Source organism: Camponotus floridanus, unplaced genomic scaffold (assembly GCF_003227725.1).
Source record: "Camponotus floridanus strain SB8 unplaced genomic scaffold, Cflo_v7.5 scaffold108, whole genome shotgun sequence".
Taxonomy (NCBI): domain Eukaryota; kingdom Metazoa; phylum Arthropoda; class Insecta; order Hymenoptera; family Formicidae; genus Camponotus; species Camponotus floridanus.
This window is the reverse complement of record NW_020229224.1, coordinates 536454-553281: the sequence shown is the minus strand read 5'-3', so window position 1 is coordinate 553281 and position 16828 is coordinate 536454. Positions and strand designations below refer to the sequence as shown.

The following is a 16828-nucleotide window of genomic DNA, read 5'->3' as shown; positions in this document are numbered from 1 at the left end:
TGCTAATACCATTCATAACGAATAAGGTTTCATTAATCGTTTTTAAAGGTTGAAATCAGAGAGCAATACGACAGGCTTCTGATTACAATAAGTTATATTCACGAAGTATTATCTTTTTTCATTGCGTATTTTTGAACTACAATTGATAACAATTAGTTTTTCATCGGCCGTTTTCACAGCACGGCTTTAATATTTTCTACATTGTGTATCTCTTTCTATACAATTTACAACAAATAGATTTTCATCAGCTGTTTCCACGTCTATTATTTGTTATTAATTGTAATAACGTTAAGTACTATTCTTTCTCTGCGTCTTTCTCGAAAAAATTCATCAAAACATGTCTATGAATCCAAAAAATATTCTTCGTTTACTACATATAGTTTCAGTGATTCGCAGTATGATGTTGAATCGATTGTGACAGAAGATGAAAGATCATTCGCAGCTTATTTGGAAGATCTTATTAAATCTTCTGTTGGTTCCAACGTGTTCACTGAAACTTATGAAACATTGTGTTATAATGATGACAGCGTAATACCTGATGCTGTTGAAGTCGATGACGATTTTGAATGTGTTGTTCAAGATGATAAAAAAGTGAAAGTTGATTATAAAAACAGAGCGGTCAAGTTTTGGCGATTTGCTAAAAATGGTAACGTGAGCTCTAGTACGGTAAAAAGTAGATTTAAGAGGGTTCCAGATAAAAAAACGTTGTACAGGTGGAAAGCACAAGTAGCGAAGGGAGGCACAAGGAATGAGAAATTATTTCATATCAGTACATATGTTTTAGATCAATTCAAAAATGCTATGGAAAAATCACTACCTGTTCATGATTTAGAGTTGAAAAGATGGGCTTTGAAAGCAAGGGATGATGTTAAACTATCAAATAAACTCTTCTCTGTTTCTTCCAAATGGATCCATACTTTCAAAGTGAGACATGGAATAGTATTTAGAAAGATTAACAAGTTTGTTACGAAAACCCAGATAACGAGTAAAGAAACTCTCGTACAGAAGAGTAATAAATTCGTTGTAATAGTGAGATCAGAAATATTATCTATAGGAGAAGATAATGTATTCAATTCTGATCAATCAGGCTTTAATTTAGAATCACATGCAGGGCGTATATTGTCATTTAAAGGTACTTTGAAAGTTGAATGCTTGACTCAATCTATAAATTCACTGACTCACAGCTACACTATACAGCCTTTTATATCTGCAAGTGGGGTTTTAAAATCACCTTTGCTAATAATGTTACAAGAGACACAAGGTACATTTGGTCCGATCGTCAGAAACAATATTTATAAAGCTGAAAATATTCTTGTGTTTGCTTCGAAATCTGGCAAACTTTCATATTGCTGTAAAATGGTTTGTCGATGCTTTTTTGCCTAATGTTAATGAAGCATCGGCTCTATGTTTAGGCTCTTGGACTGGACAAACGGAAGAAAAGTTCGATGTTATAGATAAGCGTGATAAAAGAGTCAAAATTTTAACTATTCCCGCAGGGACAACTGGTATGATCCAGTCATTAGATGTTTATACATTCAGACCATGGAAGAACTTTCTTAAACATTTCTCGGACTTAATCATACTATATAACTACGATATCAATTTACATTTGAGGAATAACATCTTAAAGATTCAGTCATTGATTCATAACCAGTTCTCATCACCAAGATTTGTAAATTTATTCAAATACGCTTGGTGGAAAAGCGTATACTTCAGAAAAACCAGAAAAATGTGCAACATCTGTGGAATACTGCTTCGAGAATTGTGGTACACACTGTAGGTTTTGCACAAACATTTCCATCATAAAATGTGCTTGGTGTAACGAATCTTTATGTATACAACACTTTTTTGTTCCAGACTATAATGCTTCTCCTCACTACTGCAAAAGATACGTGAAATGAAGGCAATATTTTTAATTCCATCCTTTTCTTTTCACCAAGATATGGGGAATTAAAATTCAAGTATATGGAGAAGGCCGCACCTTGTCTTCAGTAGCCGGGTCAAATCTCTATCTTGCCTTCACTGGTCGGGTAGTACTACTATCTTGCCTTCACTGGTCGGGTAGTACCACTATCTTGCCTTCACTGATCGGGTAGTTCCACTATCTTGCCTTCATTGGTCAGGTAGTACTACTATCTTGCCATCACTGGTCGGGTAGCACCATTATCTTGCCTTCACTGATCGGGTAGTTCTACTATCTTGCTTTCACTGGCTGGGTAGACCTTCCCATTGCCTTCAGTTTCCGCCATTTGGATGCATCATATTGAATTTTTCATCCGCCACCTTTAGATTGATATAATTGTTGCCAAAATCGTAATCATGTATCTAATAAATTTCGCAAGTGGCGTTAAATAAAGTTTTTGAAACTTCTGCGATTTTGTCCACTATTTTGTATTTGCCATTCTCGTTAAACTAATGTCAAAATCGTCATTAGCGATTTCAAAAACACGCAGACAATGAAATTATGAAAGAGAAATGTCGTAAAAGCTGTAAGAGAATGACACTCATGAGTAGCGTTAGTTAGCATTGTGCTAAATGGTTAAACTGTGTTAAACTTTCGAATGCGTTTTCTAACCTTAAAACACCTTGTTAGCTAAAATAAAAAAACACGTGTTTAATGTTTTTCGATGTACTACGTGTGTGCAAAATTTCAAGAATATCGGCGAATGGCATTTGAGTAGTGTTACTTGTCAGTAAACAAAATGTCAGCAAGTTGATGTAGCAGATTCAATCAAAATCCTATACCAAAATTAGAATCTGTATCCGCATTAAACTTGTGTTTTGGCGTCATAGTCTGTAAAACATAATCTGACAACAAATTGTCGGCAGAAACCGAGCAGAATCTGACATCAAATTGCATTGTTCAGATTGCATTGCTCGATTTCTGCTATCAATCTGCTATGATAATTCTGTGCCAATTCGGTTTGTGCTGGTGTCCTACTAACATATGAGATCGTCCCGATTGCGCACATTCCCGATCGGACACACCACTTATACCGGTGTCTAGAGTAATCAGCACAATTGATCAATCAAAAGCCTTTATTTTCAGTTGGCCAATAAGTATTGTGTCCGATTGGGAATCACTCTAACATATTATATCAACAAGTTTTGTAACATTTCTACTAACATTCTATTATCATTATCTGATATAACAATATAACAAATTGTTATTATTATCTGATATAACAAGTTTTGCATACAATCTGTCTTTCTGCTGACAATAATTTATAGCAGGCACTTGACAAAATCTGTTAGAAAGAACACACTGTTAGAACAGACTTGACTGATTGGAGACATATACAGGTCCATTTAAATAAGACCACCTAAATATCTCTTCAAATTGTGATGATACAAAAAATATTTTTTACATCATATGATGTATCGAAGGACTAATATCCGACAAGAATATTTTTTTTCAAGGTCATTTCTTCAGAGTCTGGTGTTTTTTTGCAATTATATATATATATATATATATATATATATATTTTTTTTTTTTTTATTGCACCTTGTAGCTGATCAGAAATATGTTCTGACATGTATAGTAATATGACCTTAAAATGACCTCGATCTCCAAAAATTAAAATTTTACATAAAATTTATGTTTATCAAGATCGCAGGTTTTGGAAAAGACGCGACAATCGAAAGCCTAAGAATGTAAATAAACATGTTTACAATTACAATACTAGTGATCCTTGACGATTTAAAAGTTTTCTTCATTTTTAATTTGTCAGTATATCTACATGTACGTGTTTGTAACGAATTTATGATGATTTACGTATACATATTTATGATGAATTATTCGACGTAAGAAAAGATATGATATTCATATTAATATAATATTCATTTATAGTAAAATGATCAGTGTTTAAAGGAAACAATTCGAATGTACAAAGTTAGAGCTTGTGCTGATATTAATTGTGAAACGATCGAAAAATTATTATAGTCGGTTATTGCTTGTTTCAGATGTATCATCATAGAGGAACATCATTTTGAACATCTACAAAGATAATAACTTAAAAGAAAGTGAATGTTGCCTTATACATTTCATGATCAAGTCTTCTAAATAGATATTTTATTAGTGCTATAAAATATTTTTTTTCTGTTTATAGGTTCGTCTTGGTCAAATCCTACAATCTCGACTTTTTTGTGTAAAACTTTAATTTTTGGAAATCGAATTCATTTCAAGGTCATATTATTATACATGCCTGAACATATTTTTTAATTAGTACGATGCAATATGCATTTTACAAAAAAAACACGATGACCTTGAAAACTCTGAAAAAATGATCTTGCAAAAAAATATTAAATATTGTTGAATATTGATACTTTAATATACCATTCACATTATGTAAAAAATAATTTTTGCATTATAATTTGAAGAAATATTTAGGTGGCTTTACTTAAATGGACCACCCTGTATATATTATCCACACATATCTACATTCACATGCAAAAAAACGGATCATTAAATATTAACACAATTTTTCATCATTTAATAGCAATAAATAAACACCTTTCAATAACAATAAATCAGCAAAAAATTACCGTCCTGAGATAAAATAAAGTTAAAACAAAATTAAAATATGGATTTGTTAGGAAATAAATGAGCTTAAAAACTTACACATTTTCGTACTAGGAAGCTGATTTTCTTGAGCAATGCAACAATTTAAAAAAATTTGTTTTCCATTCGTCAAAATCTATCCATTCGTCAAAGTCTATCTCCTCCACGTCTGCCATTTTGTAAAATATTTTTTGTGACCGAAATTTGTTTTTTTTTTTTAGAAGAATGTTTGAGCTTTAATTTGAGCTTTGTTTCCTCTCAATACGATGATTTTTTGTTGATTTATCGCTATTTGGAAGATGTTAAAAAATTGTGCTAAATGTAATGGCCTGTTTTTTTGAATGTGAGTGTATATCCAAGTAGTTAAAGTTATCCAGTGGATATTCATATACATTCATTTCGCGCCTCGCCACTAGGCGGCGAAAATGGGAACGTCTAATCCGAGAGTGAGATCCAATTAAGGCAGTATATAAGGCTACGCACGACATAGAACTTACGAATGATGCCTCATTGATCAAAAAACGCACTAGCTAGAAGACTATTATAGTCGCATCTTCTCTATCCTTTGCGAAGAGTCCCAAAAATTAACCGCGGACGGTTACGAATTCTGCCATGTGGGTATATACAGGATGTTCGGAAATTCAACTGATAAATTTTCAGAGTCGGGGGCCATAAAAATCAATTTCAATTCATTTTTACAAATGAACCTGGGGTCGGAAACGTATCATTACATCGGCATACGGAGTGTTCGAAAGAGTCGATACCTCGAAATATCACAAAAAATAGAAGTTTTACAAAAAATTGTTTCAAAAAAAGTTGTAGGGTGTAAAAAGGTCTATTTACTGGGGCCATATGTTTGACCTTGGATGGCGTCGCCAAGGTGACGACAAGGCCACCTAGAATTTGTTAAATCAAACCCCCTATTTTTTATTGCATATTCTTGTTCATCTCGAGAGCTTTCTAAAACACTATAATTAAGTTAGTTTCCATTAAGTACTTTCCGAATTATGAGGCTTGAAATCGTTTCTTAATTTTACATAACCCGTAAAATATCTTGTAAAATATTCATTTTTCGATTATCTTACCTTAATATTTTTATGTACAAAATAATAAGAGGAATCAATTGACGTAAAGAAAACACATAGTTGTTTCGAAGAAAAATTATGTAACTTGCAATTAACAATTATATTCGATTTTCATGTATTTCGGGTGACCGGAGACAAGCGACCGAAGCATCAAGGACGTAACGGCCGTAGTCGATAAGGAACCGTTCGTCTCTCCGGAATTCGAAGTGTCGTAAAACACGTAGCGATCAGCTCTCGTAAATCGATCATGTGCGCGGTAAATCGCGGGGAATGCGTTCGCTATCCGTGCTGTCAAAAAGAATCAGAAGAATTGTCGAAGCCGCGTAAGACATTTTCGCAATCGACCTTCGAGCGATTTTCGTTGTTAATTAACGTGTATGTGAGTGTGTGGCTGTTGCGTATCGTGACATTGCGAATATTGTGCGGTCTTTGTCGCGTTCGTTACGTGTATGATTTGCGCTTATTTCGAGATATTTGTCGTGCATGTGAGTGTGTCGCAGTGTGTAATAGATTATAACGAATTAAGAAATTGTCGAAATTCGAGAACTGCGCATGAATAAAGAGCATTAAGCCGAAAGAAAAGTACCCATACAGCATAGAAGCTTGCATCAACATTGCTGCAATATTACAACATTGCACATAGCAGTGTAATGTTGCAGAAATAATGCAGAGACATTATTTTGTAATATTACTTTGTTACAATTGTACTTGTTGTACAATGTTGCAACAACGTTTCAACATATAAAAAATGAAAATGTATGTTTTTCTTCACTTGCCACTACGCGGCGACATCCAATTTAACTAAGTTGTATTCGAATTCATCTAAGATGGTTATAAGGTCTACAAAGGATTAATATAGTAATTATATTTGTTGTCTTGTGTCAGTTTAATTTCTGATAAACTGACTTGGTTTTACTTAATATTCTGAATCCTAATGAGGGATCTAGATTATTAAACAAATAATTTGTTTAATAATCTGGATCTTTTATTGGGTTTCAGAATATTAAACAGATTTTTTTTAATTGAATGGGTAAATAGGAAATAATTCATTTATTGCACGTATTAAAATATTCTGGTGTCGAATGTATGTAAAATAATTGTATGTATATTATTGAGAAATATTTAATAAAATATTTAATAAGATAAATATTTAATAAGATACATTTGATAAAAAACACTAATAGATGTTTTTTTTCAAAGGCGGTAAATGTTTTTTTCTTATCTTTCTTAAACATTTCATATTTTCAAGATTTATTTATTAAATTTAAAACGGTCTGCATTTGTAGCAAAACGAGTTTTAATATTGCAAATATGTTGCACCGTAACATTATTACAATCTTTACATTGTAATATTTCTGAGGGCGGATATTTCAACGTTGCTTGCAGTAATGTTGCAGAAACATTTCGCAACTTCCATGCAATGTTACAATGTTTCCGTGATAGGTCTATGCAACGTTTCTGCAATCTTTCGGTGCTGTATGGGTAAGTGGCATTCGATGGCTGTCGAACATCGATCGCATCGACTATGCTCGTCGCAAACGAGATTTTCCGTCTTTGCAAATTATTCCATCATTCTCGTTCGATTATTCTCGTCAGTCTGTCGAATATATTGCTGTCGTTTAGAGTAAAAGAGAAAGGGAAAAGATATGTACAAGAATTCGACGAGTAGATGGTCGAAATTCCGTTACATTTTTGAAACGCCGATCGATCTCGCAAAGCCTAGTCATAAAAACAACCTATACAGCACACAAAGATTGCATACACATTGCAGCAATCTTTCATCGCAATATTGCAATGTTGCAAATTCACTGCAAAATTTTGCTGCATGATTGTTGTAGGATTGCAGTAACGTTAAAATGTCCGCTTTTAAGAAGATTGCAATGTAAGATTTTTAGTAGCAATGTTATGGTGCAACATATTTGTAATATTAAAACGTGTTTTTGCTACAAATGCAAACACCGTTTTAAATTTAATAAATAAACTTTGAAAATATACAAAAATGTTTAAGAAAGATAGAAAAAAATGCCTTTAAAAAAACATCTATTAGTTTTTATTAGATGTTTCTTAAATATTTATCTCAATAATATACATACAATTATTTTATATACATTTGACACCAGAATATTTTAATACGTGCAATAAATGAATTATTTTGCCATTTACCCATTCAATTAAGAAAAATCTGTTTAATATTTTGAAACCCAATGAAGGATCCAGATTATTAAACAAATTATTTGTTTAATAATTTAGATCCCTCATTAGGATTCAAAATATTAAGTAAACTAAGTCAGTTTATCAAAAATTAAACTGCCACAAGACAAGAAATATAATTACTACATTAATCCTTTGTAGATTTTATATCCATCTTAGATGAATTCGAATATGAGTTAGTTAAATTGGGTGTCGCCGCGTAGCGGCAAATAAAGAAACACATGTTATACATTTTCGCTATGTTAAAATGTTGTTGCGACATTGCTAAAGTAATAATACAAAATAATGTCTCTGCATTATATCTGCCACATTACACTGCAGTGAGCAATATTGTAACATTGCAGCAATGTTGATGCAAGCTTCTGTGTTGTATGGGAAATTGAAATAAATATTGGGAACAACTTAGCGCTTTTGTATGTTATCAATTTCGTGCAAAATTCGATCCATTTGAGTTATTATTATTATTACCGTTATCGATTGGATATGTGTTATATATTTCGTCATTTCAAATTTCCAAACTTATTGTGAATATTCTTTCTTTCTTTGATTTGTTATTTATTTTATTTTTATTTTTTTTTTTTTAATAATCTGTTATTTTTTTTTTAGTCCGTATTTATTTAAGTGTTAGCCTTTCGTGATTGGAATTCATAAGCTTTGCATCTGAATTACCTGCATAGCATATTACATTGCAGCAATGTTGATGCAAGCTTCTGTGTTGTATGGGAAATTGAAATAAATATTGGGAACAACTTAGCGCTTTTGTATGTTATCAATTTCGTGCAAAATTCGATCCATTTGAGTTATTATTATTATTACCGTTATCGATTGGATATGTGTTATATATTTCGTCATTTCAAATTTCCAAACTTATTGTGAATATTCTTTCTTTCTTTGATTTGTTATTTATTTTATTTTTATATTATTTTCTTTTTTAATAAATCTGTTATATTATTCTTTATTAAGTCCGCGTAATTTATTTAAGTGTTAGCCTTTCGTGATTGTTAAATTCCGTTGTGTTTGTCGAATTTCGAACTTGCCAAAACCTCGCATAGAACAATTGACTTTTCCAAAGACCTTGTCCCTCTACCGTTAGGCGGGCTAGTCGGCCCGTGGCGAATCAGGCAAGCGTTTTTTGCGTTATTTTGGCATTTAGCAAACTGATACGTGAAAGACCATATCTGGCGCCCAATTTAGAGATCTCGAGACGGCCTCCGCTTCGCCGCAGCTCGCGCGAGAACACCCTCCATCCCTGTTTCTTCGAGCGCAAGTATTCTCTATTCGCCTTGTGTTTTTGACGACGTTTTCGCTCCCTCTCCTCCTCTCTAACACCTCGAGGAAGAATTGTTTAAAATAAAAATTTCATTATCAATTAAAAATGTCGCAATATATATATATATATATATATATATATATATATATATATATATAATACAGCGTGTCTCACCTAAACGTGGCCACCTCCTTTTATCTTTTAAACTAAAAGAGATAAACCATAACAAATATATATAAAATTAAATGGCTTGAACATAACTTTATTGTGATTATAGTGATTGATTACAAAATTTATCTGTATTGAAGAACGGAGAGATATGCATAATTTTTTTTATAATAATGTAGATATAATAATGTAGAGTTTTGATATAATAAAAGTTGTAGCGCTGTTTGAAACGAATATAACGATGCATAATTTAATGTAAATATTTTACATATTATACGAGATTTTCCGGCTTGAAATATCGTGGGCGACGTCCACTATTTCATTTTCGGCCCTGTGATATAGCCAACTTCTGATTCGTGCAGTAGAGGTTGACGTATGTCATGTTGTTATTTAATCATGATACTCAGTCAGAAGTTGGCTATATCGCAGGGCCGAAAATGAAATTGTGGTCATCGCCCGCGATATTTCAAGCCGAAAAATCTCGCATAATATATAAAATATTTACATTAAATCATACATCGTTATATTCGTTTCAAACAGCGCTACAATTTTTATTATATCAAAATATCTACATTATAAAAAAATATGCATATCTCTCCGTTCTTCAATACAGATCAATTTTGTAATCAATCACTATATTCACAATAAAGTTCAGTTCAAGCCATTTAATTTCATATATATTTGTTATGGTCTATCTATTTTAAAAGATAAAGAGATATTTGGATATCTATACCCAGTAAGCAAAATGTTAGCAGATTGGCAGCAAATTCGATCAAAATCCCACACCAGAACCGTAGCCATCTGTGTCCGCATTAAGTTTTTGTTTGTGGCGACAGAGTCTGTAAAACATAACCTGTAAACAGACTGTCGGCAGAAACCGAACAGGATCTGCGCGTGCAATTTGATGTTAGATTGTCAGCAGAAACCGAGCAGAATCTGCGCATACAACCTGATGGCAAATTGACAGCAGAAACTGCACAAGATTTGCGCTTACTTTTATTAATGTTATATAAATGCAACCAAATTGATTATTACAGGTGCTAAATAACAATATTATTGGCAAGTTAATTACAATTTTTTTCTAAAATATGACATAATATGTCATATGTTATATCGTAATATATATTAATGTAATATATATTATATCGTAGTTGTATCTCATATAGCGAAGGACTAATTCAATTAAATTAAATTAATAATAAAGTAAATGATAAAAGTAAATGTAACTTGTAAAACTGGAGATGTAATTTATTTAGAATTAAATTCTTGCTTTATGCCTCAAATAGGCAGTACATGAATAATTTTCCATTTATCATATTGATTCCAATCAGTTTAATATTCTGAATAAAATTATAATTACTATGTTTTTAGTCTTATTCATATTCGCGACTTTATATATATTTCTGACAGAAATTAGATTACGAGAAAGTACAGCTCATATAGCGGTAAGTGAAAGAACTATCGAATCATGCAAACTCTGTTCCGTTTCTGCCGTCAATCTGCTATCAGAGATTGTGCGCGCAGATCCTCCTCGGTTTTTGTTATTAATCTGCTGTCAAAATTCCACCGCACAGATCCTGCTTGGTTTCTACCATCAATGTGCCGTCAGTTACATTCCACGACAATGATTCGTTCCTTGGTCCCTCTTGTGGGGCAAGGGGAGCGTAGAACTGGTCAATCAGCTGCTATGCTGCCAGTTGATTGGCCAGTTCTACGTCCCCCTTGCCCCGCGACATCAGCAGGCTCTACCCGACAATTTGATATCAAATTTCATTGCGCAGATCCTGCTCGGTTTTTGTTATCAATCTGCTGTCAAAATTACGCCGCACAGATCCTGCTCGGTTTCTGCCATCAATGTGCCGTCAGTTACATCAGCAGGCTCTACCCGATTTCTGTCGACAATTTAATATCAAATTTCATTGCGCAGATCCTGCTCAGTTTTTGTTACCAATTTACTGTCAAAATTGCGCCGCACAGATCCTGCTCGGTTTTTGCCATCATTGTACTGTCAATTATATCAACAAGTTCTGCTCGGTTTCTATTGACAATCTATTGTCCAGTTAGGTGAACAGATTTTGTTGTATGTCTGCTGACATGCTAGCAACATGATCGAACATATATATTCTTCTATGCAAACTGTAGTCTTTCTGCCTTTAAAATTTATAATGGGTGTTTGACGAAAATCTGTTGTAACAGATTTGGCTATCTGGGTAGTATTTCTAATAGCTGTTTCTCATATATTCATAGATATCTAATACCAATTATTTTCTGGATGGGAATTATATACCACGGGAAATGGTTATATGATAATAAACTTAAATAAAAAAAAGAAATTAGGAAATCGAAAAAGTAAATATATTTTGATCGTATTTGGCAGTGTCAATAAGTTAATTCCTTAACAACATTTATGTGAAAAAGATGTCCGAAGGATGTACAGAAGACAGCCGGAGGATATTTTTTTCTGGATGTCCTCTCAATGACTTCTCGAGGACGTCCTTTGGACATGTGTGCTATAGGGTTCTATAATTATATAGCAACACATTATCAGTAATATTTCTAGTAATACGTTTAAAAACAAACACGAAATAAAATTGTCTTGACGTAGACAGACGGCAAAATTCCCGTATGTGTCTTTACTCGGAATTTCAGTATGTATTATTGTTACATAATTTAAAGCAATTATTGTTACATAATTTAAAGCAATTATTGTTACATAATTTAAAGCAATTATTGTTACATAATTTAAAGCATAAGTACTGTAGCCTTGCTCAAGGAAGTACTTGGAAATATCACAATAAAGTCCGCAACCATAAACACTTAGGGTACAAGACCACATTACTGTTATATTAAGATATTAGATATTCAGTTATATTTGATTAAATATATACGGCCAATGATATTTATAAATGTTTTATTTTTTTAATATTTTTTTGTAATATAAAATTTAAAAATAAAATAGAAAAAAGCTATTAAAGTTAATTTTTCATTTATTAATTAATATAATAATAGTTGAAGACAATTGCATCTAATACTGATAATTTCTACATCATATTGTAATTTTGGCAACCAGATGATCATATTATTGTCAATTTGCCACATTATATTAAATAATTTAAATTTAAGATTTAATTTTTTATGTTAGAGAAACTCTACTAATAATCTAATAATAATATAATTATTTCACTAATTATATAATTAGTTCACCTTACAATTGATGTTCGTAATGCTAACAGTATTAAAAACAAAAAAATGAAAGCATTGTTGGTATTAATAATTACATTAAATAAATTAATAAATTATTCAATATTATTCAGTATTTTTCCTGTTTAATTTTAATCTTATATTAACAAAAAAATACATTTCAATGAAACTTATAATACTTATTATATTATATATGAACTATATAAAGTTGCCTTTAATTGATCATTTTTGTACCTTTTACCTACTTTTTTAATAAAAATGGATGCGACCTGGAAAAAACTTTTGAAACTCTAAGTTTTTTTTATTTAGTATTTTGACTTTAATTTTTATTTATTTTAATAATAAAACATTATTTACTTTAATAATAAATACATTTGTTCAAAATTTTATTTTGAAATTTAATAAAATATAACATATGTAATTTTTATATTTTAAAAATCACTTAAATTTTGATCAACAGTAATATGAACACAGTCAGTAATATGGTTTTTACCCTAATGTTTTAATAGAATCATCGCGTTAATGCATCTTTTAAACCGCTACAATTTTACTAGGATCCACTTTAACTCGAATAAACATGATATCTTCTTTAACAAAGTGTCGCTTCTTCACCATTTCATGGGACACGAATCTTGGAAAGCCGAAACCGAGAGAATCTGGTTCACGACTTGGCCGTTGAAAATTCTTCCATGTTGGATCAGGTATGAAGCTTTCCACGATGTTGCAAGCCTTCTCCGCAATAACTGTTTGATCGAACATTGTGAATGACACACTATGCGAGAACGGCCATCGTAGAAGCGCGTCATATTCGCCGGGTAGAATTTTTATGTATATCGAGATGTGACTGCCTTCTCCAGTCCCATTTCCGTTTAAAAAAATCGAGGCCTACAGGATCAAAAAGTTCTTTTAATAAACTGATACTCAATATATTTTATAAGCACATACAAGATGTCTCATTTTAAAAAACGCACCTTGATGTGTAATTTGTAATTAACAATTACATATTTTTTCTTTGAAACAATTATGTGTTTTCTTTACACCAATCGATTTCTCACATTATTTTGTGCATAAAAGTATTAAGGTAAGATAATCGAAAAATGAACATTTTACAAGAAATTTTACGATTTATGTAAAATTAATAAATTACTTTCAAGTCTCATAACTCGGAAAGTATTTAATGAAAAATACTTAATTATCGTGTTTTGGAAAGCTCTCGAGATAAGCTGCAAGAATATGCAATAAAAAGTAGCCGGTTCCATTTAAAAAATTGAAAATGACCTTCACGTGACTATTCAAGATCAAATTAATAACACCATCTTATGTCCCCCTTGAAACCATACAACTTTTGTCTAAAATATTTTTGTTGAAAATGCTTCGTTGATGAATTATCGAGGTGCGTTTTTTAAAATGGGACACCCTGTTCCTAGTTCATATATAGTTTCTATTATAAATAACACAAACGTACAAAGACATTAAAATCAAAGAAAATTCACAAAACAGATTAAAAAAACTCTATCTTACACAAAATTTAAAAGATTTTGAGTCGTGCAAATATATAATGATTGTTTATATTCCATATACTTCCCAGTAAACATTGTCTGTTATAATATAATGTGGAAGTAATAAATAATATAACGCATAAGTTACTTATATAAAACTATGATATATTATAAATATTATTTTATAATATTACAATAGTAATATGATAAAATATATTATTGCAATATAATATTGCTTCATATGTTAATATACCTTCATTTGTTGTTATGTAGCGAAACTAGACTTTAACTAATTCATATTCAATATTTCATTATAAAATAGATATAAAGTCTATACTAAAACAGATACTAACATGAGATCAGAAATCTATTTATCCTCTTATTTATCAGTTAGTTCTATAATTTTAACAAAGAATTAAAAATATTAAACAGATTACTTGAAATTGATAAATATAAGAAAGATAAATATAAAAAAATCCATTTAATGCCTAATAAAGCAAAAAATCAAAATTTCTATAAATTAAATTTTGTATTTTATAAATTAAATATATTTAATTTATTTTATTTTGTTTAATTAATAATTCTGTATATGACTAATTCTCTATATGAACCAATTCTATGGAGTAACTACGAAAGAGAGATGTAACATGACATATAATAGGTGAGATGTAACTTATATTATTACATATTATATATATGAAATTACAATTAACCAGTAACTTATCCGTATAATATTTATGTATATTATTTGTAATATTTTCTGTTTCATTGCTTTTATATAATTATATTAATATAACAGTATTTACTGAGTTGATTATATAATATCCTACATACTTGCAATTTATATCCATATTGACTAGTATAAAAAGGTGGACTGACAAGCTCCATTCCTTCTTTCGCTTTCGCTTCTGACATCTTTGTAGCATAGTCCGTAATCTTCCATATAAGTGTACCCGTGTAGTTCAATGATAGTTTGCTGATCGCTGACTTTAGACTAGTTATTTGATGTTGCTGCTTCGTTACAAGACTACACATGAGGCTTAGATGCATTTTTGCGGATTCTTCTAGATGTTTATCAAGTGAAAATCTATTTCCCTATTAGAAAAAAATGTGTTAATGCGTTTCGAGTAAAAGAAGATATGCTGATAATAAGAGAATAACTTTTTCTCGCTTAGTGAACAAACAGGAGATCCATAAATAATTGAACAAAGTTAATTATCCAAAGACAACATTTTTAATATCAACATATATGAATTTTTTGTTTAGATTTTGATTACAAAATAACAATAATTGATAATTATTGTTTAATCAACAATAGTTCATTAACAATTTATTAATTGAATTAATCGCAGTGATATACAATTCTTTTCACTTTGATTCTTTCTGTTATAACTGAAAGCATAAAAACTTAATCAATTAATGAAATTAATTTCATGAGAATTAAAAATTATAATTATACATTATACTAATCAATTATATATATATATATATATATATATATATATATATATATATATATATATATATACAGTGTGGCTCCAGACATTCCGGCCAGACTTTGGGATCTTATAGGAAATTTAATTCTGAAGAAAAAATTTCATATAAACATAGGTCGAAAAATGTTTCCTTAAGAAGTTATCGCTCAAAAATCTCTCAAATCGTGATTATTTTACACATTTTTTCATACATACATATGTATTCTTTCTACCATGCAAAAAGTCAGAAATTTAAGAACACGAACGACAGCCAAATTCTAATACAAAACAATAAATGTCACTTCCTCATGACTCGACATCGCGTTCTCAAGATTTCCAGAAGTTTCGACAACATCGCTCTTATAAAATAACCGAACACGCGCCTGTGGAACGTACAACAATCATTTTTATCTCATTTGAAAGATAATTTAATTTTCTACAACTTTTGTTTCGATACTTTTTGTTAAAAGACGCATATCTTCTATTTGGAAAAATGTGTAAAATAATCACGATTTGAGAGCGATAACTTCTTAAGGAAGCATTTTTCGACTCATGTTTATATGACATTTTTTGTTCAGAATTAAATTTCCTATAAGATCCCAAAGTCTGGCTGGAACGTCCGGGGCCACCCTATATATATACCCTCAACAAAATTATCGCATAGTCAATTTCATGTCAAATTTTTGCATAACTTCAAATAAGTATAACTCCGTCAGAAATGGTCGTATTTGAAATTTTTTTTTCATTCTCAAGTTTAAATCCTCTATTTTAAAAATCATTTGTCAGAGTTAGAATTTATCCTCCTTCTCTCTTGTCCTTAAAAGTAAGGACGTGTTACGTCTCCAAAAAATTGCATAATTTGATGCATTCCACAGGGAATAAATTTTTTTTCATGTGTATTGTCGCCTCGTCTTCAGATAATCTCTTGCAGAATCAAATATGGAATGAAATTCAGGCAACAATTAGAGCCTACATAAATATGCATGAACGTCTGCAACCTCCTTGTAATGCGCATCGAGTAATGCTAATGTTGGCGGTAAACAAAAATGTATAGGTAACTTTGATATGTCGTAACTCCGCAAAAAAAATCGTATAACTTCATTTTTTTAAATTCACACATAAAAATCTATATTTTATGTTGATTATCATAATAAAATTTGCGAAAACAATTTATTCTACCCTGTGAAATAAATTAAATTATACAATTTTAGAGACGTAACACGTCCTTACTTTTAACGAAATGACGAGAAAAGGAGAGGATAAATTCAAAATCTGACAAATGATTCTTAAAATAGAGACTTTAAATTGGAGAATGAAAAAAAAATTTCAAATATGACCATTTTTGACGGACTTATTTA

At 30.8% G+C, this 16828-nt stretch overlaps 1 protein-coding gene across 3 annotated transcripts in view; it reads right to left on the bottom strand.

Moving 5' to 3' along the window:
- Positions 1-12941: 12941 nt before the first annotated feature.
- Positions 12942-16828, bottom strand: part of LOC105256304 (TNF receptor-associated factor 4) — a 40109-nt gene continuing 36222 nt past the window's right edge. For all 3 annotated transcript variants that reach the window (XM_011266107.3, XM_025412287.1, XM_011266112.3), the window contains 2 exons: positions 14830-15090; positions 12942-13381 (listed from right to left, as the gene is read on the bottom strand). In XM_011266107.3, coding sequence (XP_011264409.1) covers positions 13028-13381; positions 14830-15090 — 615 coding nt within the window. In that variant the 3' untranslated portion in view covers positions 12942-13027. The remainder of the gene's footprint in view (positions 13382-14829; positions 15091-16828) is intronic.